The sequence below is a fragment of the Uranotaenia lowii genome, chromosome 2 (assembly GCF_029784155.1).
Source record: "Uranotaenia lowii strain MFRU-FL chromosome 2, ASM2978415v1, whole genome shotgun sequence".
Taxonomy (NCBI): Eukaryota; Metazoa; Arthropoda; class Insecta; order Diptera; family Culicidae; genus Uranotaenia; species Uranotaenia lowii.
In genome coordinates this window covers 128,541,657-128,568,816 of record NC_073692.1, presented here as the reverse complement: position 1 = coordinate 128,568,816, position 27,160 = coordinate 128,541,657, and the positions used below count along the sequence as shown (strand labels likewise).

The following is a 27,160-nucleotide window of genomic DNA, read 5'->3' as shown; positions in this document are numbered from 1 at the left end:
TCGAGCCATGTTTCAGTGAATGCATAAATTTCGTAGCCGAGCTCTGATGTAGCAACGAAGCATTCTGCGATTTTAGATTTCAATCCACGCACGTTTTGATAGTACAGCCGGAGACCACTGGGCGAATTGAATGAATGTTGTGGTGTATTCTGATGATGGACAGGACGGGTTCTGAAATTCGAGAAGCGGTCACTGAACGCAGCGGGAGATGAAGAAGAAAACTTGCCTGACTGCACAGGCTGGAGAGCCCCGTTGCCTTCTTCGCACACAGGGCCGGGACGACTGCTGTCGCTGGCTGGAAACTGCGCGACTGTGGCGAAGGGCTCGGGGGCCTCCATTGTGCTAAGTTCGTTGCGTCCCGGTGATCCAATCACCGTTTACCATTCGTGATCTATGAATTTTGCACTAAACGGTGAGTCGTATATCCAAACAAAGCAATAACGAAATAAAATATGTCTGTTTGTAGTATAAAAACAATTAACACACACATTATGTTTCTGGTGCTATTTTTGGCGGATGGTGCTACAAGCCGTAACAATGCAACAATCAAAATAAATGATCATGAAAGGTAAAAGAAAAAAAATCACCTCGACCAGGTATCGAACTCAAGCTAACGGCTGTTGCCCTATAATTCAGTTGACTTGAAAACGCTCATCGTACCCCGATCAATGGTGCTCTGTACTCCCCGAGGCAACGGGCTTTAAAATTGATTATAGAGAAATATCAAAAATTTAATGATGGAGAAAACAATGTGAACATTATGTTTCAGTTTGCGCAAAATTCGAGTTTTCATCCGATTGCTATCAAATTTTCAGGGAATGAAAATAACTATTAAACTTCATTTTACCATTTTACGCGTATTTTTTTTACAGTCCAAACGCAAATGCCCGCATCTTGGTCTTTTTTTTTTTTTTTGTATTTTATTTTTTTTTTTTTTGCTCACACCAAAAGGCTCAATTGAGCCTCCTGGTAATGGACGCTACTGTTCTCAGCATGTCTGGCAGCAAAAGGCATTAAAAAGTTATACGCGAGCAAAATTTTATTCATGCTGAGAACGCAATAATCGGTTATTTAATGCTGGGAAATGTGACGATACTAATTAAACTAACTGACACCATGAATCTCAATGGAAAGAGATTTCCTTTTAAGAGATTCATGTTAAAATTAAATTTTACTATTCTTTACAACAACAATTAAACAAATTTACAAAAAAAATAAAATTAATAAGATTTTAAATGTTATACTAAATTTAACCCTGGCCATAAGATTCTGCACAACCTATGAATTAACCGTTTTTTGCATGTAAACCCATACATTCTTCAATTCCTCGACTGTCTTCACTACCTAAGGTCGTTTAAGAAGGTGCTGCTTCATAATCGCCCAGTACTTCTCGACGGGGCGGAGCTCCGCAGTGTTGGAAAGGTTAATCATTTTTGGCACGAAATTGACCTTATTGTCCGCAAACCACTTCAGCACGTTCTTGGAGTAGTGGGCCTCCAGGAGAAAAAGCAGGCGCTTCTAGAGGAACTTTTTCGTGTACACCTGTCCGTTTATCGTAGCCTGGGTCACGAAAGGTGCACTTCGCGTCCCGCACGTGCAGATGGCTAGCCAAACAAGGAATTTATTCGCAAGTTTGGACATCTTCTGAGCGCGGACATGCTCCGGAACGCTGAACTTATCGATGGCCGTGAAAAACAGGTTGCCGGGGATCTGTTTGAAGTCGGCCTTCACATATGTTTCGTCGTCCATGATGCAGCATTCGACATTCGTCAGCATGATGAGGTACCATTTCCTGGCACGGGTTTTGGCGGACTTGTTCTGCTTCTCGTCGCGACTAGGGGCCTTTTGTACCTTAAACGTTCGAAGCCCAGCCTCAATTACGCGGTTGTGTTTTTTTTTAGTTGTACGGAATACTTTTTCCTTCACTTCTGGGCTTTCAAACGGTGCACACAGGAGTAAATGCATCTAATAAGCGATCAAAATTATTTGCGGACAAACGGTAAACGGTAGACATTTGATGTTTTCACAACATTTTTATATTTTTTGATGATCTATCATATTCTTGAAAGAATAAAGTGATGTTTTCACCTGGAAGGGAGATTAAAAAATTATTTCTTGAAATAATTAGTGTATAGACTTGACATCTTCACAAAAGTTGTAGATCTTGTTGTTTTAAGCAACTTTGTCGAAGACACCATCAAGATCGCAAGAAAATCATAAAAGTTACGAGCATTTTAAAAATAACGAGCATTTAAACAAGTAATTTTGAGTTTTTATTTAATATCTTTTTAAGTTTACAATTTACAAACTTGGTATATTTGAGAAAGTTTTTCAAATTGTTGAAACACACAATTCGGTTGAACATTTCAACTAAGAAAGGAGATATACTACAAAATATCCAAAATAATGCCTTTTCTCTGTAAGTTATAACCTTAAGAGTTTGGACAAGTTCGCATAATTTTTGAGTGGCTTTTGTTAGGTGGAATTCGCGATTCCCAACGTTTTAGCGATGGAACGATGCGAGAGATCCTTGTCCTCACGATGAATGAGCAAGATTTTATTACGCACGAGCTGTTCTTTCGGCTCCATTTTCGCGAGTTCTGATCACAGGACTTTAAAACTTGCAGGATGTAAACAATGCACTATGAATTCAGTGCAACCATATTTGCATTAAATTCTACCCAACGGTTAAAAAGTTAGAGCAATTTCATAGTGTGGCAATTTCATCGTGGACAGTTCACCCTCTAGATCCAGATGATTAAACGACCATAAAAGAGCTTATTTTCCGGTGCTCAAAAATTATAATTTTTTTGTCATTTGAGAATCTAGTTGTTTTTTTTATATTTATGTAAAGATGACCAGGAGATTTCTTTTTTGCTGATGAAAATCAATGCTGTAGGAAGTACGAAATTGTTCCTCTTAAAATTTATTTAAGAAAATATGTACTTTTGTAGAAAAAAGGAAATTGCCCCGGTTGCTCGTTATGCCCTTATCTCCCCTATATACATTAACTGTCAAAAATATATTTTTCACAGTAGTCCTTGGCTTCATTCGTCGAAACACGGAATTCTTTAATGACTTTTATAGTTTGAAAGCCCTGTATTGTGCTCTTGTGCGCAGCATTATCGAGTACGGAGTACAAATTTGGGCTCCATATCAAGCGGTACATTCGAATAGGATAGAGAGGATACAACGATGCTTTATTAGATATGCTCTACGACAACTACCATGGAACGACTCATCTGACCTCCCGCCTTATGAACAACGCTGCTTGCTACTAAATTTGCCGACGCTGGCATCAAGGCGCGTCTTCCTGCAACGGCTTTTTATTTTCGACATCCTTCATAATAACGTTGATTGTAAAGAACTTTTATCGTTGTTACCGTTCAATGCTCCTGTGAGAACAACTCGATCCCTGGATTTCTTCAGGCTTGCCGTTCGACGAACCCAGTATGGTCAAAACAATCCTTTAGATACATGTTGTGCTCGTTTTAATGAAGTAGTCAGTGATTTCGATTTTAATATTTCCAAGAATGTGTTTAAATCTAGAATAGGATAGCTTTTTAATTGTTTAAATACTTTGAACCATCTGCGAAGATCAAATAAATAAATCTTTGAATATGCAAAGGATAGTGAAGAAAAATTCTAATTTTGGGTAAAAGAAAGGGGTCCTCCATGTTGACTGATTTAATTTTTTGCAAAACTTTTGGATGTAAGTGAGGCTGTATTGAACAAAAAGCCACTTAGTTTACTATCCTCTGTTTGAACAACTTCTCTTCGGAATACATAATTATGGTTGAATAGGAGATTGTACGGAATCAGCGGAGTAGCTTATAAAATAGCTTATTAGAAGCTGGTGTCCCACCAGTTCAGTTTCAGCCGTTGGTTGGATCGGACACATCTTCGAAAAAAAGTGTAGTGATAGTGATAGTCGTGTTAAATTTAGCACTGTGAGCCTTGTTGGAAAACCCAAAAAAGATGATAACGAAGTTGCCGAATACTTGGGTTTTCCCATTTTTGTTGATAAGTGGTTGTCTGGCAGCTGTACCTAGGACAAGTAATCAGTATGTTTCCAAAACTCGTTCAACTTCTTTCTTAAGCCCACTAAGTTTATTTGAAAAGAAAATCATCAAAAAAAAATACCGCACCCTGAGAAAATTGTAATGAAAAAAGGATACATAAGCCATTAGACTGGCCCAAATTTGTATGGGATGATTTTTACAACAATTTTTCAACGCGACACCCCCTAGATTGATGTATTTAGGTGGAAAAATGATTTTCTGAAAGTTTCAGGTCATTTGGCAGAAGCACGCGCTGGCGCAAAGGACTTGAAAATTGTATGGATCGAAATCCATACATACAAAAAACCGACATACTTTCACTCTTTGTGTTTCAAAATATGTTTCCAGTATGCTAGAAAGCCCAAAGTATCAGGAAATGTAGTTCAAACAATGACAAACAAGTTTGTAGAAGATTGTGAAGCGATACGAGTTGACTGTGATGAGTTATTTGCAATTGGATGTGTGATTTTTTTCGTATTTTGTCGATATATCGTGAACGGTGTACCTATAGGTGGATTATTTGTTATAACTTGATCGCATTGTCACACAATGAGAATAACAGATAGAAAGTTGACTACAGCGCAGCTGATTTGATCAGTGTTACCGAGGACACAAACTTTCTATTCGTTATTTTCATTGTGTGACGATGCGATCAAGTTAGTGCGATTATTAGCCCATACACCGTTCACGATATATCAAAGAAAAAATTGCGGATAACTCATCACAGTCATCTCGTATCGCGTCACAATCTTCTACAGACTTATTTGTCTTTGTTTGAACTACAATTCCCCAAGTTCTGAGCACTGGAAACATATTTTAGAACACAAAGAGTTAAAGTGTGTCGATTTTTCATTCATTTTGCCAAAAATCTCCATACAAATTTCAAGTCCTTTGCGCCAGCGCGTGCTTCTGCCAAATGACCTGAAATATTCAGAAAGTCATTTTTTCACCTAAAGGCACCAACCTAGGGGGTGCCGCGTGGAATATAAGATTTTTTTTTGTTATGGGCCAGTCTAATGAGCCATGCTTAGACCAATTAACTGGTGAAAAAAGGTTGAACGGAAATTTGAACTCATTTTGTGTTCATAACTGTAAGAAATTTGGGTCTCTAATGTGCGGGACGAGAAAACCAGCTATTCATGTTATTCAGTGTGAAGTGAACCAAGTAAAATGCAATAATCATGACGGATAATGAAGAAATCGACCTTTGAAAAGAGTTACGTACACAATTTTTAGCAATGCCGGAGATTGATCTGTAATTTTTTTTTCAAATTTAAACAACTTTGTCCAAAAAACTAAAGCCCTAAAAAAGTATGCATTTTTTTCATGCTATCGGTGGACCCCTTATCAAAATATGCGCCATGTGAAACAATGTGTAATGAAACATAGCATTGAAACGAGTGAAATTAAAATCCATTGAATTTGCACAAAAATAATTTTCGTGTTAGAAGACGGTAAATCATAATTTATGATAATAATAAAATGGGGTTAATCGGGACAATTTTCGGACAATTTCGTAATATTTTTATCAAATTATGTAAGGTGGACCTAAACAAAACTCAATAAAAAAAGTAATTCGGATTTGTTACTATCAATTTGAAACAACTATTTTATTCACCCCCCAAGTGGGGTGGATAGGAACAGTGGCTTATTTATCGAGGACTATAATCTTTGAGCTTCCTTCTTAATGAAAGTGGATCAGTGCGTTGTTTTTCGTTTCGCAGATATTTTTTGTTTATTCCATTTCCCTGTAATCACCTTTAATTATTTTCGAAGAAATGTGAATTGTAGTTCTTACACCCGGGGGTAAAAATTATCGTGAGAATTTATTAGGTAGTTCTTATTTTTTTTTAACTCCATCCAAAATCCCAAACACTGTTATGTCCTTTTTTGATTAACACCAAGAAAAGTGCACCAAAGATTTATTTTATTTACATAGTATACCGTCTACGACATAACTTGACGAACATAATTCCTATAATTCACTCGGTCCATGGCAACCGTTCTCCAATTCCTCGGGCACCCCACGTTCGCCAGATCACGCTCAACTTGGTCAAACCACCTCGCTCGTTGCGCCCCCGCTCGTCTTGTTCCTACCGGATTCGTAGCGAACACCTGTTTTGCAGGACAGTCGTCCTTTGCATTCTCGCAACATGTCCCGCCCAGCGTATCCGGCCAGCCTTCACCACCTTCTGGATACTGGGTTCGCCGTAGAGTCGCGCGAGCTCGTGGTTCATACTTCGCCTCCACATTCCGTTCTCCTGTACGCCGCCAAATATGGTTCTTAACACTCGTCGCTCGAATACTCCGAGTGTACGCAGGTCCTCCTCGAGCAATATCCATGTCTCGTGCCCGTAGAGAACATGAGCGTCATATACAGGTTACACTTCGTGCGAGGGCTAAGTCTTCTCGACCGCAGTTGCTTGTGGAGTCCATAGTAGGCACGACTTCCGCTGATAATTCGCCTCCGGATCCCCACCAGTGAGCCGAGATAGACAAAGTCTTCGACTATCTCCAGTTCGTCGCCGTCGATCGTGACCTTGTTATTACTGGACAAGCGGGTTCGGTCGGTCTCGGATTCGCAGGCCAGCATGTACTTCGTCTTGGACGTATTGATCATCAATCCAATCCTTCCTGCTTCGCGTTTCAGTTCGCACACAGCACTGCGTTCCATCCATCGTCGCCTTAATCAGTCTGATCAGCTTCCCGGAAAAGCCGTTCTCGTCCATGATTTTCCATAGCTCGTTACGGTCGATCGTGTCGTATGCGGTTTTGAAGTCGATGAATAGCTGGTGCGTAGGGACTTGGTGTTCCCGGCATTTTTGGAGGATTTGCCGTAATGTGAATATCTGGTCCGCTGTTGACCGTCCCTCCATGAATTTCCTGCGCAATTTAAAATCAAAAGCCTGTTTTCCAAAACTCAAAAAAAAAATTCTTCAAAATTTCGTTGCAGGCATGGCACATCACTATTTGCAGTGAGCTTCGTCAGCTTTCATGGTTGAAATTACGAGATTTTTTTTATGTTTCAAATTTGTTTTACTTTAAGAAAATTTTCTTATTACATTTTATTTATCGTGATCTGTTACATGAAATACATTTCAATATCTTATCTGAGTTAAATGATCATCTTTTCAATTTACATTTTAAAATATTTATGAATATGTGAATGCGAATGACCTTTTTGCCTTTCTTACAGAAAGGTATAGTTATCGGTCGATTTGGGAGATCATTAATTATGGGTCTTAGATATACCTTTATAGGTACCTATCTAATCAGCTCGACGAGTTCTGATGATGTCTGTGTATTTGTGTGAATTTTTGTAAACTTTGTTCTCGACGTTTTTGTGAAACTGAGCAGTACAATAAAAATGTTTTTTATATTGAAAAATTTGTGTTTTTTCTTCTTCAACCTATAAAAGAAAGAAAAAAATACAAAATAGTTTGCAAAAAAGTTTTTCATAGTAAATATCAAAAATCATCACTCCAAAAAACGTGTCAATTTGGCTTGCTAGCCACAACCAGCAATCACTAAAATCAAGATAATCGTATATATGACGTCAAATTATACGTGGCGTCATAGATACGCGCTTGCTATCTAAATGTATGGATCTGTCGATGTGTGGAAGGGAGAACAGACAGGCTTCACTCCCACTCAGGTTCGATGACATCATGACAGAAACCGTGTGGGAGGAAGACGACAACTAAAATTTTCTCGGCCAATCTTTAAATTTTTTTATATTAATGATTCAATTTGCAACCGAACCATTCCAAAAATTTCGGAACCGAAGCTCCGAATTATTAAACATAAAAATGGTTTCACCAAGGGGTACGACCCCGAAATTAATGAAGTCGTTGATGAGTACGTCATGCCCACACTGCATGGTACGAAAGCGATAGTAACTTCGCCCAACATTATATTCAGGCACAGATTGCTCTGAGAAGGGGAAAACAACAAGGGTACGCGGGCGATGTATGCACATCCTCTCATCTTCTCACGTGCCGTTCGTGCTTACGAAGCTTTTTCTTAAGCAGCAACGACAGGAGAGTATTTCGCCCGTGGAAGCAAATTAAATCCAATAAGACAAATGCTACTGAATCCTCTCGAGCTTTAAGCTCTCGGGCTTGTTTTTTTGTTCCCTTTTCTCTTCCTCTCTTCAGATCTAACGTTGCATTGTTGTTGTTGGGGTTGGTGTCTAGAGAAAAACGATGACGGCTTGGAGGTCAATCTGAACTTTCACTTGCTGAAGCCAATGGAAGATGACAACCAAACAGTAGAGTTTGAAGCATTTGGGATTTTTTTTGGAACATGCATTTAATGCTAAAAAGCTAAAAATCATTATTGACAAAGTTGAAGAAACAGGAAAGAACTCCGAATTAACCATTTTCGCCAGGTTGACCAAATAAAAAAAAAATGACAAAATCGACAAAATGGACAAAATTGAAAACCAATTTCACTAAATTGACGAAATTGACAAACTTGACATAATTCATTGATTTGACAAAATTCACTTAGTTGAAAAAATCATAAAATTGATCAAATTTATAAAAATGACAAAATCGAGAAAATTGGCAGAATTGACGATGACAAAATGGACAAAATTCACTGAATTGACAAAATTGACAAGATTGATAAAACTAACAAAATTAACAAAATTGAAAAAATTGACAAAATTGACAAAAATAACAAAATTGACAAAAGAGATGACAAAATCGACAAAATTCATTAAATTGACAAAATTGACAAGATTGATAAAACTGACAAAATCGACAAAATTGAAAAAAATGACTAAATTAACGATGACAAAATCGACAAAATTCACTAAATTGACAAAATTGTCAAGATTGATGAAACTGACAAAAATCGACAAAATTGACAAAATTGACCAAATTGACCAAATTGACCAAATTGACCAAATTGACGAAATTGACAAACTTGGCTTAATTCATTGATTTGACAAAATTCACTTATCTGGAAAATTCATAAAAATTGATAATATTTATTACTATGACAAAATCGACAAATTTTACTGAATTGACAAAATTGACAAGATTGATAAAACTGACAAAATTGAAAATAATTACTAAATTAACGATGACAAAATCGACAAAATTCACTTAATGGACAAAATTGACAAGATTGATAAAACTGACAAAAATCGACAAAATTTACCAATTTGACCAAAATGACCAAATTGTCAAAATTCACAAAATTGACAAAGACAAAATCGACAAAATTCACTATATTTACAAATTTGACAAAATTGACTGGCGAAAGTCACAAAATTTACCCAATTGACCAAATTTACCAAATTTACAAGATTGACAAATTGACAAAATTGACAAACTTGACAGAATCGAAGAAAATTGACAAAATTGAGAAAATTGGCCAAATTGACAATGACAAAATCGACGAAATGCACTTAATTGACAAAATTGGCAAAGCTGTCAAAATTGACAACATTGACAAGATTGCCAAAATTGACCTATTTGATAAAACTGACAAAATTAACAAAACTGACCAAATTGACAAATTTGACAAAATTGACAAATTTGACAAAATTGACAGAATTTTCAAATTTGAAGAAGTTGCCAAAATCATGAAAATTGTAAAAATCGACAAATTAACAAGATCTAGAAAATTGGTTAAATAGACAAAATTTTACTGAACTAACAATGCTGACAAAATCATGAAAATTGATAAAATTGACATTATTGACAAAATTTAAAAATGACCAAATTAACAAAATTAACGAAATAGACGAAATCAACAAAACAGAATAAAAATCTCAAAATAACAAAATTAAAAATACTACGCTTTCAAAATTTTCAATATTTTTAATTTTCAAAATCTATTGTACCGATTTTATACATTTTGGTATCGTATTTTACTCTAGCATTTGAAATTTTATCCAATAATTTTTATCTATGTATATGTTTCCTCTACTTGAGAAGTTGAATTATTTGAAATACATGGTCAGGCATCTTTTTTCAAATTGTATTCTTAATTTTTATACCCCTTCCATTTTGAAGATATCATATGCTGTAACTCCAATAGGAGTAAATTGAGTGAGATAATAATGTCATAGAAACGGAATCATACATGATATTCCAGAATCTAGTCATTCAAAAAGGTTAATTTATATGAAAATTATGATTATATAAAAATACTTTTATCCTAATAAAAACTTTTAATCTTTATTTCCTAAATTCATTTTGGATTTATTGCGTATGAAATTCATTAATCATAATTCATAGTTCATTTTGTTTTATATGTACCCAAATATAATTTACAGGCTGTAAGAAAGGCTAAAATCCACTGTAAAGTGTATTAAATCGGGTTTTTTTAATTGATTTCTTTTATCATATTCTCCCTAAGCTTTTGAATTTCTGAAGTAAAACGAATCTTTTTTAACCTCTTCGAATTGAAATTATTCGCAATGATAAACGATTTAAATTTCTTGTTTAATGATAAAAGAATGATAAATAAAACTTAAAATTTGTAAATTGAATTTTGCTGCTAAAGCTTAGTTCTTTTGAAATGAGACATTAACAAATTAAGAGAATTTTCAAAAAAAAAAAATTGAATAAAATTTAAATTAAATTTAAATAAAATTTAAATTAAATTTAAATAAAATTCAAATTAAATTTAAATAAAATTGAAATTTAATTTAAATTAAATTTGAATTAAATTTAAATTACATTTAAATCAAGTTTAAATTAAATTTAAATCAAGTTTAAATTAAATTTAAATTAAATTTAAATTAAATTTAAAATAAATTTAAATTAAATTTAAATAAAATTTAAATTAAATTTTAATTAAAATTAAATTAAATGTAAATTAAATTTTAATTAAATTTAAATAAAATTTAAATTAAATTTAAATTAAATTTAAATTAAATTTAAATTAATTTAAATTAAATTTAAATAAAATTTAAATTAAATATAAATTAAATTTTAAGCTTTATTATATTTGAATACATTGATAACTAACACCAATAAAACTATTTTGTTTTACTTTTTTCAGCATATCCGTCATTGGATCAAGAACGATTTTCCCGAATGCTGACTTTGTCGTTGCGGCTACTAACTATATGTCAAGGCCTGTTAATCTGGAATTTACACTTCATGGTCAAAACATGTTGCGAAACATCACAAATAAGATATCTTTGCAAGGCAGACAAGCGAAAAATGTGAAATTTACGGTAATTTATTGATTTATTATTAGGATTAACTTAAACTATACCCTCGGAGTAATCGATCGTCCTTTTACACCACATATGGGTACTGGTATAGGAAATCAAACAGATTTTTTGGGATAAAATGTTTGGATCTCAGTTCACCAAACACAACCTCTTCGGTTCAATTCTCATGATAATTGATGTGTTCAAAAATGAACGAGTTTAGAGTTCCTAAATTAGTTCTGCCTAAACATGTCCTTTCCAGCGTATCCGGCCAGACTTAATCACCTTCTGGATGCTGGAAAAAGGTACTACGTACTGCCATTCGTTTGGAGGTGGTGAAATCTATGAGTCTTAGGCCGTTTTCGTTTGTCAGCCGGTGCGCGAGTTAAGAATTCTGCCAGAGGGACTTCTTTTAAAAAAAGGTCTACACCTGACTACTGTTCAACTAAAACTGAAAGAACACACCTGTTACATTCATACATGTTACCGACTCGTGGAATGCCTACTCAGCGCTTCCATTGTGGGAATCGGTCGTCCTCGTTGCCGGTTGATGATACTCGATGCCGCTACTGATTCAGGTGACACCCAAAAAGCTGACTACGACGTCTGGCAGGAGACGGCGTTAACTCGCGCTGAACCTTCCATTTGTCGGTTCGAATTCCTCTTCCTGGCCGACCTGAGCATTAAAATCCCCGATGACGATCTTGATATCATGTTTTGGGCAACTGTCGTATTCACGCTCCAGCTTGGCGTAAAATTCGTCTTTGTCGTCACCGGTACTTCCGAGGTGAGGGCTGTGCTCGTTAACAATGCTGATGTTGAAGAACCGGCCCTTGATTCTCAACCGGCACATTCGTGAGTTGATCGGCCACCACCCGATCACGCGCTTTTGCATCTTTCCCATCACTATAAAAGCTGTTCCAAGCTCGTGTGTGTTGCCGCAGCTCTGGTAGATGGCACGACCGTACCGTGGAGCCCTTCTAGCATACCTCCTGCAGCTCTACGATGTCGAATTTGAGGCTCTTCAATTCGTTGGAGAGCATGTGGGTACTGTCCACAAAATTTAGAGATCGGCAGTTCCATGTTCCAAGTTTCCAATCGCTATTCCCTTTTCGTCGCGTGGGTCTTCACCGATTTCCATCCGAAATTTGTTGTTCGTTGTTCGTTGTTCGTTGTTCGTTGCTTATGTTTTTTGTAGTCACAGGCTCGCAAGGCCCGCAGCTAACCCCACAATATCGCAAGAGGACCGTCGGGATGTTGCTGTTTTGGGTCCCGAACACCACAGGACGTTGTAGCACTCCGCACGCCGCCCCTGAAATGGAGAACAGACGCGTACGAAAGCCCCTAACTCAGTCTGCATGCGACCAAAGCATCCACCGGGGTTGAGTACCCGATTTCCGCTAAGGTTGCTCGCACCCCAGCTAGCACCACGGGGAAGTAGAGATTCGGAGTTTTGAGACAAGAGGTCATATGACCACTACCCGAAGGTTGGGTCTATGTGGTCTCGAGCTGCACAATGTCTACAGTTCGCCGTCCCACTAATTGAGCTGTCTGTTTTAGTCTGTTTTAGCACAGGAAAGCAAGTATCTTTTTAAAAACTACCTACCTACCTAAGGGTCCAGCGCCGATTGACCGGCGCATAGGGCTGAGATAAAAGATCTCCACTGCTGGCGATCCGGAGCCAGCGTCTTCACTTGCTGCCAGCCAAGGTTCTCGTCAACTGTGTGGATTTTAGCGGCTAGACTTCGCCGCCACGAGCTTTTGGGCCTGCCTCTTCTTCGATACCCATCTGGATTCCTTTCAAGCGCCTCTCTGCAAATCTCGTTTTCATCTCTTCGCAGCATGTGCCCAATCCATCTCCACTTACGTTCCCGAATCTCGATTTCTAGCGCCTTTTGATGACACCGGCGATGAAGTTCAACGTTTGAGATCCAGTTGCCAGACCACCAAGCGCGGATGATGTTCCGCAGGCAGCGATTCACAAAAACTTGCAGTTTTTGCGTCGTCACCGCATATGTGCACCAAGTTTCACACCCGTACAACAATACGGATTTGACGTTTGAGTTGAAGATTCGGATCTTAGTTCGTAGAGAGATCTGGCGTGACCGCCAGATGTTTCGGAGACTCGTAAACGCAAATCGGGCTTTTCTGATCCGGGTTTCGATGTCCTTCTTGGTACCACCATCAGGCGTAATCTGACTATCAAGATACTGGAAGCACTCCACTGTCTCAACCTGTTGTCCAGCTACCACGAAATTGGAACGATTTTCTGTATTGATTTCCATCGACTTGGTCTTTCCGACATTGATTTCGAGACCTGCTGCCTTGGAGCTTTCGGTGAGGTCGTCGAGTTTGCTCTGCATGCCTTGTTGTGTTTGGGTGAGCAAAACAATATCGTCTGCCAGGTCAAGGTCTTTCAGTTGCTCCATGGTTGAAGGATTCCACGGCAATCTTCGGTTTGGTCTACAGTCAATCGATCCAGTCAAGATCTCATCCATTACGATGAGAAAAAGCAGCGGTGACAAAATACATCCTTGTCTCACTCCAGCAGTTACCGGGATTGGTTCGGACAAGACACCGTCGTGCAAGATCTTGCACGAAAATGCCTCGTACTGTGCTTCGATGAAATGGACTAGTTTCTCTGGGACCCCTCGTCGTCAAATGCTTTTTCGAAATCAACGAACACCAGCAGAAGAGAGTCCTGGAATTCGTTGATTTGTTCTAGTATTATTCGTAGCGTTGTGATGTAGTCCACACATGATCGTCCGGATCGGAATCCAGCTTGTTGCCGTCGGAGTGTAGCGTCGATTTTCTCCTGGATCCTGTTCAGGATCACTTTGCAGAGTACTTTGAGGGTTGTACAGATCAAAGTTATGCCACGCCAGTTACCGAACTCTGTTAGGTCTCCTTTCTTTGGGACCTTTACGAGGATACCCTGCATCCAGTCGACCGGGAATGTTGCAGTATCCCAAATGTCAGCGAAAAGACGGTGCAACATTTGTGCTGACAAGGCAGGGTCGGCTTTGAGCATTTCAGCAGGAATGCAATCGATTCCAGGCGCTTTGTTGGATTTCATGTCCTTGATTTCCGCTTCTATTTCAGTCAGACAGGGTGCTTCCGAGTTGACGCCATTAATGCGACTTAATTTGGGCGCCTCAAGCTGCGGGTTCTGTTGGCAATTGCTATGTGTAACTCGGAAAAGTTGTTCAAAATGCTCAGTCCAACGCTTGAGCTGATCTGTTCGATCTGTCAGCAGCTGACCTGCTCGGTTTTTCAGCGGCATTCTTGCATTAGTCCTTGCATCACTAAGGCGGCGAGAAATATCATATAATAATCGGATATCTCCAATGGCGGCGGCTCTTTCTCCCTCTTCGGCTAGGGAGTTTGTCCAGGCTCTCTTGTCTCGTCTACAAGCTCGTTTAACTGCCTTTTCCAGCTCCGCATATCGTAAGCGGGCGACTGCTTTGGCTGACCCGGTACATGCCTGCTCAATTACGACTTTCGCCTTTCTCCGATCATCGATAATCCTCCAGGTTTCATCCGACATCCATTCACTTCGTCTTACCTAAGGGTCCAGCGCCGATTGACCGGCGCATAGGGCTGAGATAAAAGATCTCCACTGCTGGCGATCCGGAGCCAGCGTCTTCACTTGCTGCCAGCCGAGGTTCTCGTCAACTGTGCGGATTTCAGCGGCTAGACTTCGCCGCCACGAGCTTTTGGGCCTGCCTCTTCTTCGATGCCCATCTGGATTCCAGTCAAGCGCCTCTCTGCAAATCTCGTTTTCATCTCTTCGCAGCGTGTGCCCAATCCATCTCCACTTACGTTCCCGAATCTCGATTTCTAGCGCCTTTTGATGACACCGGCGATGAAGTTCAACGTTTGAGATCCAGTTGCCAGGCCACCAAGCGCGGATGATGTTCCGCAGGCAGCGATTCACAAAAACTTGCAGTTTTCGCGTCGTCACCGCATATGTGCACCAAGTTTCACACCCGTACAGCAATACGGATTTGACGTTTGAGTTGAAGATTCGGATCTTAGTTCGTAGAGAGATCTGGCGTGACCGCCAGATGTTTCGGAGACTCGCAAACGCAAATCGGGCTTTTCTGATCCGGGTTTCGACGTCCTTCTTGGTACCACCATCAGGCGTAATCTGGCTACCAAGATACTGGAAGCACTCTACTGTCTCAACCTGTTGTCCAGCTACCACGAAATTGGAACGATTTTCTGTATTGATTTCCATCGACTTGGTCTTTCCGACATTGATTTTGAGACCTGCTGCCTTGGAGCTTTCGGTGAGGTCGTCGAGTTTGCTCTGCATGTCTTGTTGTGTTTGGGCGAGCAAAACAATATCGTCTGCCAGGTCAAGGTCGTTCAGTTGCTCCATGGTTGAAGGATTCCACGGAAATCCTCGGTTTGGTCTACAGTCAATCGATCCAGTCAAGATCTCATCCATTACGATGAGAAAAAGCAGCGGTGACAAAATACATCCTTGTCTCACTCCAGCAGTTACCGGGATTGGTTCGGACAAGACACCGTCGTGCAAGACCTTGCACGAAAATGCCTCGTACTGTGCTTCGATGAGATGGACTAGTTTCTCTGGGACCCCTCGTCGTCTAAGAGCAGCCCAGATGTTTTCGTGGTTCAGTCGGTCAAATGCTTTTTCGAAATCAACGAACACCAGCAGAAGAGAGTCCTGGAATTCGTTGATTTGTTCCAGTATTATTCGTAGCGTTGTGATGTGGTCCACACATGATCGTCCGGATCGGAATCCAGCTTGTTGCCGTCGGAGTGTAGCGTCGATTTTCTCCTGGATCCTGTTCAGGATCACTTTGCAGAGTACTTTGAGGGTTGTACAGATCAAAGTTATGCCACGCCAGTTACCGCACTCTGTTAGGTCTCCTTTCTTTGGGACCTTTACGAGGATACCCTGCATCCAGTCGGCCGGGAATGTTGCAGTATCCCAAATGTCAGCGAAAAGACGGTGCAACATTTGTGCTGACAAGGCAGGGTCGGCTTTGAGCATTTCAGCAGGAATGCAATCGATTCCAGGCGCTTTGTTGGATTTCATGTCCTTGATTGCCGCTTCTATTTCAGCCAGCGAGGGCGCTTCCGAGTTGACGCCATTAATGCGACTTACTGTGGGCGCCTCGAGCTGCGGGTTCTGTTGGCCATTGCTATTTGTAACTCGAAAAAGTTGATCAAAATGCTCAGTCCAACGCTTGAGCTGATCTGTTCGATCTGTCAGCAGCTGACCTGCTCGGTTTTTCAGCGGCATTCTTGCATTAGTCCTTGCACCACTAAGGCGGCGAGAAATATCATATAATAATCGGATATCTCCAATGGCGGCGGCTCTTTCTCCCTCTTCGGCTAGGGAGTTTGTCCAGGCTCTCTTGTCTCGTCTACAAGCTCGTTTAACTGCCTTTTCCAGCTCCGCATATCGTAAGCGGGCGGCTGCTTTGGCTGACCCGGTACATGCCTGCTCAATTCCGACTTTCGCCTTTCTCCGATCATCGATCATCCTCCAGGTTTCATCCGACATCCATTCACTTCGTCTTCCACAAACTTTACCGAGAGTACCATGGCTCGTCGTGATAAAGGCATTCTTGATTCCACACCACTGTTCTTCGACTGTTCCGTCTGTCGGCAGCTCCGAGGCTCGGGATTCTAGCTGTTCAACGTATGCCCTTTTCACCTCTGGATTCTCCAACCGGCGGACGTCGTATCGACACCCGACTTTCTCCTCGCGCCGTTGGACACGCGCAACTCTCAGTCGTATCTCGCCAAGGACGAGGTGATGGTCAGATGCAATGTCTGCGCTTCGTTTGTTGCGGACATCAAGAAGGCTCCTTCTCCATTTTCGGCTGATGCAGATGTGGTCAATTTGATTTTCTGTTCGGCCATCTCGGGATACCCAAGTGACCTTATGTGCTGGTCGATGGGGGAAGAGCGATCCACCGATCACCATGTTGTTGTTGCCACAAAATTCTACAAACAGCTCTCCGTTTTCGCTCATCTGTCCTAGGCCATGGCGCCCCATGATGCGCTCAAAGTCCTGATTATCGGAGCCAATCTTTGCGTTGAAGTCGCCTAAGTGGATTTGAATGTCACCCTTCGGAATTCTCTCAACCACGCTGTTCAATTGACTGTAAAACTGCTCTTTCTCCTGCAAATCGGCAACGTCAGTTGGCGCATAACACTGGACCATTGTAAGGTTTCTAACCCGTGTTCTGAATCTGGCTACGATTATTCTTTCGTTTATTGGTTCCCATCTTATGAGGGCCGCATGGGCCTGCGGGCTTAACAGGAAACCAACTCCTCGTTCCCGAGTAGCATGTTCTCCTCGTATGCCAGAGTAAAGCAATACTTGCCCAGACTGTGTCTTGTGTTCTCCAGTGTAAGGCCAACGGACTTCGCTCAGTCCCAATATCTCTAGCTTGAGGCGGCTAGCTTCTCTAGCAAGTTGAGCCAGCTTTCCTGGCTGGGCAAGGGTCAAAACATTCCAAGTTCCAATTCTAGTCCGTGTTTTCATGCTAAAAGTCGTTGCCAAAGTTCCAATTCGGTTATTTCTTCTCTCAGTTTCTGTAACAATAAAAGATTTCAGGAGCAGTAGGTTGTTAGCCTAAAGTCCCTATCCCGCGATGGGGCTGCCATCTTGGACTTAGCTGGCGGGAGCCGCATTTCATAAATTCAGCCGCTTGCTGCAAGACAGACGCTGTTTGAGCCGCCCCTGACCTGGAGAACAGACGCTCGGTTGTTGTTGCACACCGCCCCTGACCTGGGGAACAGACGCGTGCGGCCACCTTCTCAGTCTGCATGCGACCAAAGCATCCACCGGGGTTGGGTACCCGATCTCCGCTTAGGTTACTCGCATCCCAGCCGGCACCACGGGGAGGTAGAGATAGGAGTTGTGAATAAGAGGTGATATGACCACTATGGGGTCTCGTGTTGCACATTATCCACCGTTTACCAGCCTTCACTTCGTCTTCCACAAACTTTACCGAGAGTACCATGGCTCGTCGTGATAAAGGCATTCTTGATTCCACACCACTGTTCTTCGACTGTTCCGTCTGTCGGCAACTCCGAGGCTCGGGATTCTAGCTGTTCAACTCTGGATTCTCCAACCGGCGCACAGTGGTCCAAAAGGGCCTAAGGTGGAACTTTTTTCATTGTGCTTTTGACTTTCATTTTACCTACTAAGTGTCTTCACAACATTTGCTTATTAGATAGTTTCCCATAACCTGAAAGTATTAAAAATAAGTCACAGCCTACTACGATAAAAATAAAAATACTAACTTTGATGTTTGAGAAGATAGAGACAAATTTTGTTCTACAAAGTTGAAGATATTATCAAAATATGAAACTTTGCTGAAATATTGAGAGCTATATCTCTATTCAGTGCAGAGTTATAAAGCTTTTAGTTTAAAACATACTTTAAATTTGTTTTTTATACTTAACTATTGTTAGTTTTGAACTTACATAAATATTGAGACTTTATAGACATAAATTACATAAATATTGAGACTTTAGACTTTTATTGAGACACTCATTACGCACATTTTGCATTATATCTTAAGTCGCTATGACCTTTCCTTCCGAAGTTATCGCAATTTTAAGTTTAATTTAAATTAAAGTTAAATTTTGAGAACTTCTAGGGTAAAATGGGGCAAGTGGATCCATAAACAAAGTAGCACATCTTGAAGCTTGATTTGAGTACTACAAACTCAGCTAGAAACTATTTGTCTCCACGCGCCCGTTTTTGAGTACAATTAGCATAAATTTGATGAATTCTTAGTTTTTAACAAGAAAAAAGAGATTTATTGTCATCGTTAAAATTAAACCATTTTTAGAATGCACATAACTTCAACAATTTTCTACTAAAATCAACAAATAGCATATCAAAACGCATTGAAATTTTATCCGCTTTTTAAATAAAATATTTTAAAAAAAATTCATATTAATCTTTTTTATTAAAAATCGTAAAAACATTTGAAAAATTGTTTTAAGATACTACCGGTATCATAAAATATTCTCCAAAAAATATCATTGAATAGCTCTCTTGATGTTGTAGCTTTCATTTGAAGACACCAAAACAGTTTATTCATTCCTTGAAAAGATCTGACAGAAATAATAACAATCAATCTCTATTTTCTCGATAAAAACTAAGAATTCATCAAATTTATGCTAATCGTACTCAAAAACGGGCGCGTGGAGACAAATAGTTTCTGGCTGAGTTTGTAGTACTCAAATCAAGCTTCAAGATGTGGTACTTTGTTTATGGATCCACATGCCCCATTTTACCCTAGAAGTTCACAAAATTTCGGTAAAATTAAACTTAAAATTGCGATAACTTCAGAAGGAAAGGTCATAGCGACTCAAGATATAGTGCAAAATGTGCGTAATGAGTGTCTCAATAAATGATGTGAACATCATATTTATGTAAGTTCAAAACTAACAATAGTTAAGTATTAAAAAACAAATTTAAAGTATGTTTTAATCTAAAAGCTTTATAACTCTGCACTGAATAGAGATAGCAAAGTTTCATATTTTGATAATATCTACAACTTCGTAGAACAAAATTTGTCTCTATCTTCTCAAACATCAAAGATAGTATTTTTATTTTTATCGTAGTAGGCTATGACTTATTTTTAATACTTTCAGGTTATGGGGAACTACCGTCAACTGGGGCAACATGCAACAATTTTCAACTTAAATGGCTTCTAAAATCTTAATGCTTACAGATAATCATACCTCTTGTACATCAAAAGTTTTAAGGTAGATGGGTCACCAAACTGACGTAGTCAGAAAAATTATTGGTTTCACCAGTTATTTTTAAATTTACAAAAACATGCGATTTTCACCCTACTAAGAAAAAGGGGTAAGTTGCAACAAACTCTGTAATTTATGAAAAATCAAATGAAAACGATTGAAAATTCATAGTTTTTGATACATTTGTGATGTCATTACTCATAAAACACCAATTGCAGTAAATTTTGGTTTTGTTCGAATTAAATTTTTGATTTTTTCTGACAAAAATGTTTTTAAGAAAAAAGTGTTAATCTTTGCATACATTAAGGGGTAAAAAATACTACAAAATATTCTATTAGCTCAAATCATGAAAATTAATCTAGGAATGGATGAAATTTTAATGTTAACAAACGCATAATGCAAAACAATCATATCCCAGCATATGGAAACGCGATTTATGAGATTTAGTTCCGATTTGCATTTTGTTGCATTTTACCCCAGACGGGTAACTGAATTATAAAAATATTTATTTAAAAAAATTGAGTGATTGTTCGAAAAATATTTCCACATGATCAATGTTGGTATAGGATGAGGAAACCAGTATTAAGTTTGTAGGTGATATTATCAAGCCAATCCGTCATACTGGGTAAAGTTTTTTACGGCATCGAAAAATGTTAAAAATTGTACATTCATTGTTCGATTTTTCAAATTTTATATGAAAATCAAAAACATAAAAAAACTATCTTAGGATTTAAGAAACTATGTCATCATCATTTTGTAATCATTAAAAGATAACTTTATCTCATTACATTAAATTAAAAATTGAATCTGTGTGGTGTTATATAAATGTTGCATTCTACCCCGCTGTTGCATGATGCCCCGTTTGACGGTATCTAACAAGCAAATGTTGTGAAGACACTTAGTAGCTTAAATGAAAGTCAAAAGCACAATGAAAAAAGTTACACTTTAGGCCCTTTTGGACCACTGTGCGGCGGACGTCGTATCGACATCCGAATTTGTCTTCTCGCCGCTGGACATGCGTGACTCTCAGTCGTTCCTCACCAAGGACGAGGTTATGGTCAGATGCAATATCTGCGCTTCGTTTGTTGTGGTTATCATGAAGGCTCCTTCTCCATTTTCGGCTGATGTGGTCAATTTCATTTTCTATTCGGCCATCTCGAGATACCCAAGTGACCTTATGTGCTGGTCGATGGGGGAAGAGCGATCCACCGATCACCATGTTGTTGTTGCCACAAAATTCTACAAACAGCTCTCCGTTTTCGCTCATCTGTCCTAGGCCATGGCGCCCCATGATGCGCTCAAAGTCCTGATTATCGGAGCCAATCTTTGCGTTGAAGTCGCCTAAGTGGATTTGAATGTCACCCTTCGGAATTCTCTCAACCACGCTGTTCAATTGACTGTAAAACTGCTCTTTCTCCTGCAAATCGGCAACGTCAGTTGGCGAATAACACTGGACCATTGTAAGGTTTCTAACCAGTGTTCTGAATCTGGCTACGATTATTCTTTCGTTTATCGGTTCCCATCTTATGAGGGCCGCATGGGCCTGCGGTCTTAACAGGAAACCAACTCCTCGTTCCCGAGTAGCATGTTCTCCTCGTATGCCAGAGTAAAGCAGTACTTGCCCAGACTGTGTCTTGTGTTCTCCAGTGTAAGGCCAACGGACTTCGCTTAGTCCCAATATCTCTAGCTTGAGGCGGCTAGCTTCTCTAGCAAGTTGAGCCAGCTTTCCTGGCTGGGCAAGGGTCAAAACATTCCAAGTTCCAATTCTAGTCCGTGTTTTCATGTTAAAAGTCGTTGCCAAAGTTCCAATTCTGTTATTTCTTCTCTCAGTTCCTGTAACAATACAAGATATCAGGAGCAGTAGGTTGTTAGTCTAAAGTCCCTATCCCGCGATGGGGCTGCCATCTTGGACTTAGCTGGCGGGAGCCGCATTTCATAAATTCAGCCACTTGCTGCAAGACAGACGCTGTTTGAGCCGCCCCTGACCTGGAGAACAGACGCTCGGTTGTTGTTGCACGCCGCCCCTGACCTGGGGAACAGACGCGTGCAACCACCTTCTCAGTCTGCATGCGACCAAAGCATCCACCGGGGTTGGGTACCCGATCTCCGCTTAGGTTACTCGCATCCCAGCCGGTACCACGGGGAGGTAGAGATAAGAGTTGTGAATAAGAGGTGATATGACCACTATGGGGTCTCGTGTTGCACATTATCCACCGTTTACCAGCCTTTAAAAACGTTGAACGTTTTATTAGTACTTGTTGAGACTTACGTTTTCTCCCGATTGAGGATCGATCCGATCCAGCAGCAACCACCGTCGAAGAACCAGAACAGTTTGTTTTGGTTCTGTTCTCTTTGCACCAAATCTCAATTGACGATTGCTGAGAACAAAAGGTTGATGATCAAGGAATATTTAAAGAAATTAGTTCTGATCTAGTATTTATACATACTGCGACGTCACAATCACGAAAAATCTTTTGATTTACAAGGAATCTTACATTTTTTCATTGATAGCTCTAAGGATCTGCTGGAAATGTTCCACTTAGTAAGCATGTTATTAAAGAATGATTTTTGTTATTTAACCCTTCATTTCATGATTTTTTATTTTTTGTTAAAACTCATTTCAAACAGTTGCCAATGATGCGTACATACAAAAAAAATAAAATAAAATACGATTTTTCACTTTTTTGTTGCAAATTTGTTACTTTATGAAACGAAGGGTTAAGATTAGTGCTAAAAAAATTTGGATTTTCGAGTAATTTTTTCTATAAAATAGACTTTTGAAGATCGAGAAAATGCTGAGTTTTCCCATATCAAATTTGCAAAACTTTAGAATTAGTTCATATTCCATGAAAATGTTCAAGTTTGTTCAGTTTTAGTTTTTTTTTTTTTCACAAAAAGTAATCAAAAAACAACTATTACTAACGAAACCACTGATTTTTTTCATTTTTGCTCGTTTTAGCTTCAAGATTAAACTGCATCAAATAATAAATTAAGAAAAAGTACATAATGCAATCTTTAAAGGACAAACAAACTTCATAACATTATCAATTATGGGCTATGCAGCACAATCATAAAGAATTCATTTGCATTCTTAAACATTTTTTTCTTTAATTTCTGCAATTCTCGTATAAATTTTCGATACAATCGTTTTTGTGACGTCACCAAAAAATCCAATATTGCTCTCGACACTACACAGTAAACGAAAATTACCGAGTTCGGTTATTTTTTTACCGAAATCCTAACATGTGTAAATCGTTAAACTGTGCGGTAATTTTTTTGGTAAAAAATAAACGAACATCGGTAAATGAAGAATCGATTTACCGATGTTCGTTTATTTTTTACCGAATAAAATACCGAACAGTTTAACGATTTACACATGTTGGGATTTCGGTAAAAAATAACCGAACTCGGTAATTTTCGTTTACTGTGTACCTCATTTAAATATTCCTTGGTTGGTGATGATGGACACGGTACAAATGTCATCATTGTACACGCAACCCGATGCTAACTCATATTGTGGTAAGCAGTAGCACTGTATTGTATAGCAAATAGCGGAGTGATGCGATGTAGGAAGAATATGAGTCCATTTTGTGCATAGGAGCATCCTAAATAGGTTTGCCAGCATGATTACATATCTCCAACTTTTGGCATTTTAGAACTGAAGTAGGCTCTAGGACCAAAAATAGGTCACTCACCCGATATAAATAAAGTGTATCCATTTCAGTTTGCCTCTCTGTAAAATCTCAACTCAAAATATCTTATTTTTCACAGATTGCAGACCTTCCGGAAGACACCTATGCCCTGGAGATTAAAAGTATTCCAATAAGAAATCAGCCTTACTTCAGTTTTGATAAATCAGTCGAGTTGCTGTACCAAAACAAGACAAACACAATATTGATTCAAACGGACAAACCTGTATACAAACCGGGAGATAAAATCCTATTTCGAGTTGTAGTGGTAGACAGAGAAACGAAACCTGTGAAAAATTTAAAATATATTCAAGTTGAACTACAATCCGAAATAGGTGATACAATCAGAAAGTGGCCTTATGGTAAGCTAAACAATGGTGTGTTTGAATCAGAAGTACAAATAGCTTCATCTCCACCGATTGGAAATTGGACAATTCTAGTTACAGCTGGTAACAACGTGAGTTTAAAAAAATCTATATAATTTTCGAATTAAAAAATTACTTTTTTTTACAGCAAGCTGTAAAAATGTTCCATGTGAAGGAGTACATTTTGCCGAAATTTTATGTAAAAGCGTATAATCCAAAGGTGTTACTGTTGAATGACAAGAAAATAGAGGTTGCAATTGAAGCAACTTATACCTTCGGTGAACCAGTAGACGGAACGGTAGAAGTGCTTCTGTATTTGAAACTAGAAGATCAAACGTACAAGAAACCTGAATTTAGTTTGAAAAGATTAATCAACGGTGCAACTACTGTGGAATTCACCTTAAATGAGGAATTGCAACTAGATGAAGATATGGACTATAGAGCTGTGTACGCTAATATAACCGTAATGGAAAGGTTCACCAGTAAGATGATCTTTACATAACCCAAAAATATTTAAAACATGTATTTTTAAGAGCTCCAAATCAAAAATATCAATTTTAATTCATGCAGATCGATTGGCAACACGGATTGCTCTACGTGCAGTTTTCTTATCAGGTCCGAGTAAATGGTCGAATTTTTAGCATTTTGTTTGGTTTTGTCGACGAAAAGATGAATAAAGTGATTAGGCATGTACCAAATATTCGGCGTCGAATACCGCCGAAAAACCGGTAAGCCGAATATTTGGATCACCGAATAGTTGAGCTAAGTATTCGGCCAAATAGGCCGAATAGTTATTTTTTTTTTAATTTATTCAATTATAGACTTGTCAAATTTTTCAACTTATGTTAGATAATTTATAAAATATCCAAAAGTTATGTATTTTGAAAAAAATACAAAATCATCAAAAACTTTGCCATCTTCGGACTTCTATCGTTTGGATCGTTCTATATCTATATGACCGCTGAATAAAAAATTCGATGATTGCTTGGTATTTTACCTCAAGCTACAACCTTTCTTAGAAGATTTTTATTATAAAGCCGGCGGAAAGCCCTCATCGCGCCATGCGTTTCTCAAATATTTGAACATATTTAGCGGTAGTTTACGTCATGCCGCAGCTAGACATTTTACATCCCGTTTCTATCTGATATTTGCACTGCGGGAGCCGAGAATCGTCACCGCCCATTAGAATGAAAGGTGAAAAGTGTACATGGAGCCACTTATTCGACATAGAGCTTGAGTGAAACTCTAATTGCGCTTAAAAGTTAACAACAAATTTGGGGGGAAATCCTCGAAATTCATAACATACTTGAAGGAAGTACTAATCGCGCCTTGAAATTCACTTCGATCTTGGCAGAAGTCCTCATCACACCTAGAAATTCGTAACAAACTTGGCGAAATCCTCATCGCGCTTCGAAATCCACATCCGTTTTGACGGAAGTCCTCATTGCGCCTCGAAATTTACGTCGATCTCAGCGGAAGTCCTCATCGCGCCTCGAAAATCATATCGGTTTTTGGCAGAAGTCCTCATCGCGCCTTGAAATTTACATCGATCTCGGCTGGAGTCCTCATCGCGCCTCGAATTCCACGTCGATGTTGGCGGAAGTCCTCATCCCACCTCGATATTCATAACTATCTTAGCGGAAGTCCTCATCGCGCCTCAAAACTGACGTCGATCTTGGCAGAAGTCCTACCCGTCTTGAAATTCATAACATACTTGGCGGAAGTCCTCATCACGCCTCGATATTTTGTATCGGTTTTTAGAGGAAGTCCTCATCGCGCCTCGAAATGCATTTCAAACTTGGCGGATGTTGACGCAATTAATGCGACTTACTGTTGGCGCCTCAAGCTGCGGATTCTGTTGGCCATCGCTATTTGTGACCCGGAAATGATGATTTGTGACCCGGAAAAGTTATTCAAAATGCTTAGTCCAACGCTTGAGCTGATCTGTTCGGTCTTTCAGCGGCATCCTTGAATTAGTCCTTGCACCACTAAGACGGCGAGAAATATCATATTTTTTTTAGTTTTGATTAAAGTCGTTCTACCATCTTTATGGCATTCGCGACTTAAGAAATATCATATAATAATCGGATATCTCAAATGGCGGCGGCTCTTTCTCCCTCTTCAGCTAGGGAGTTTGTCCAGGCTCTCTTGTCTCGTCTACAAGCTCTTTTAACTGCCTTTTCCATATCGTAAGCGGGTGGCTGCTTTGGCTGACCCGGTACATGCCTGCTCAATTCCGACTTTCGCCTTTCTCCGATCCTCGATCATCCTCCAGGTTTCATCCGACATCCATTCACTTCGCCTTCCACAAACTTTACCGAGAGTACCATGGTTCGTTGTGATAAAGGCATTCTTGATTCTTGTTCTTCGACTGTTCCATCTGTCGGCAGTTCCGAGGCTCGGGATTCAAGCTGGTCAACGTATGCCCTTTTCACCTCTGGATTCTTCAAACGGCGGACGTCGTATCGACATCCGAATTTGTCTTCTCGCCGCTGGACATGCGTGACTCTCATTCGTATCTCACCAAGGACGAGGTGATGGTCAGATGCAATATCTGCGCTTCGTTTGTTGTGGTTATCATGAAGGCTCCTTCTCCATTTTCGGCTGATGCAATTCGGCTGTGGTCAATTTGATTTTCTGTTCGGCCATCTCGGGATACCCAAGTGACCTTATGTGCTGGTCGATGGGGGAAGAGCGATCCACCGATCACCATGTTGTTGTTGCCACAAAATTCTACAAACAGCTCTCCGTTTTCGCTCATCTGTCCTAGGCCATGGCGCCCCATGATGCGCTCAAAGTCCTGATTCCAGGATGGAAGAAACAATTTCCGAAAATTTCATCTTACCATCAGCCGAAAAGCTGGGAAAACCATTCGACGTTGGATCAGATGCAGTTTCTCCGGAAATTGTTGCATTCCTGTTAACTACTGATGGTCCTGAATTCGAAGGGAAGCCTGGGGGTTTGACTTCCCAGAAAGTGGAGGGAAGTCCTTCGGGGACGGATTAAAACCCGGAGGTCTCTGAATAGGAGGGGTAGAATTACTATTTCCACTTTGAGGATTTTTACTATTATTATTAATTTTGCTGGCAGCTAATCGGG

At 39.5% G+C, this 27,160-nt stretch overlaps 1 protein-coding gene across 1 annotated transcript in view; it reads left to right on the top strand.

Annotated features, from left to right (window-relative positions):
- The first annotated feature begins 3,900 nt into the window (after positions 1 to 3,900).
- The window catches only part of LOC129740939 (thioester-containing protein 1 allele S3-like), an 89,899-nt gene continuing 66,639 nt past the window's right edge, over positions 3,901 to 27,160 (top strand). Inside the window, exons 1-4 of the mRNA XM_055732591.1 lie at positions 3,901 to 4,064; positions 11,085 to 11,262; positions 23,779 to 24,153; positions 24,210 to 24,543. Of these exons, the coding sequence (XP_055588566.1) occupies positions 3,979 to 4,064; positions 11,085 to 11,262; positions 23,779 to 24,153; positions 24,210 to 24,543 (973 nt within the window). The 5' untranslated portion in view covers positions 3,901 to 3,978. The remainder of the gene's footprint in view (positions 4,065 to 11,084; positions 11,263 to 23,778; positions 24,154 to 24,209; positions 24,544 to 27,160) is intronic.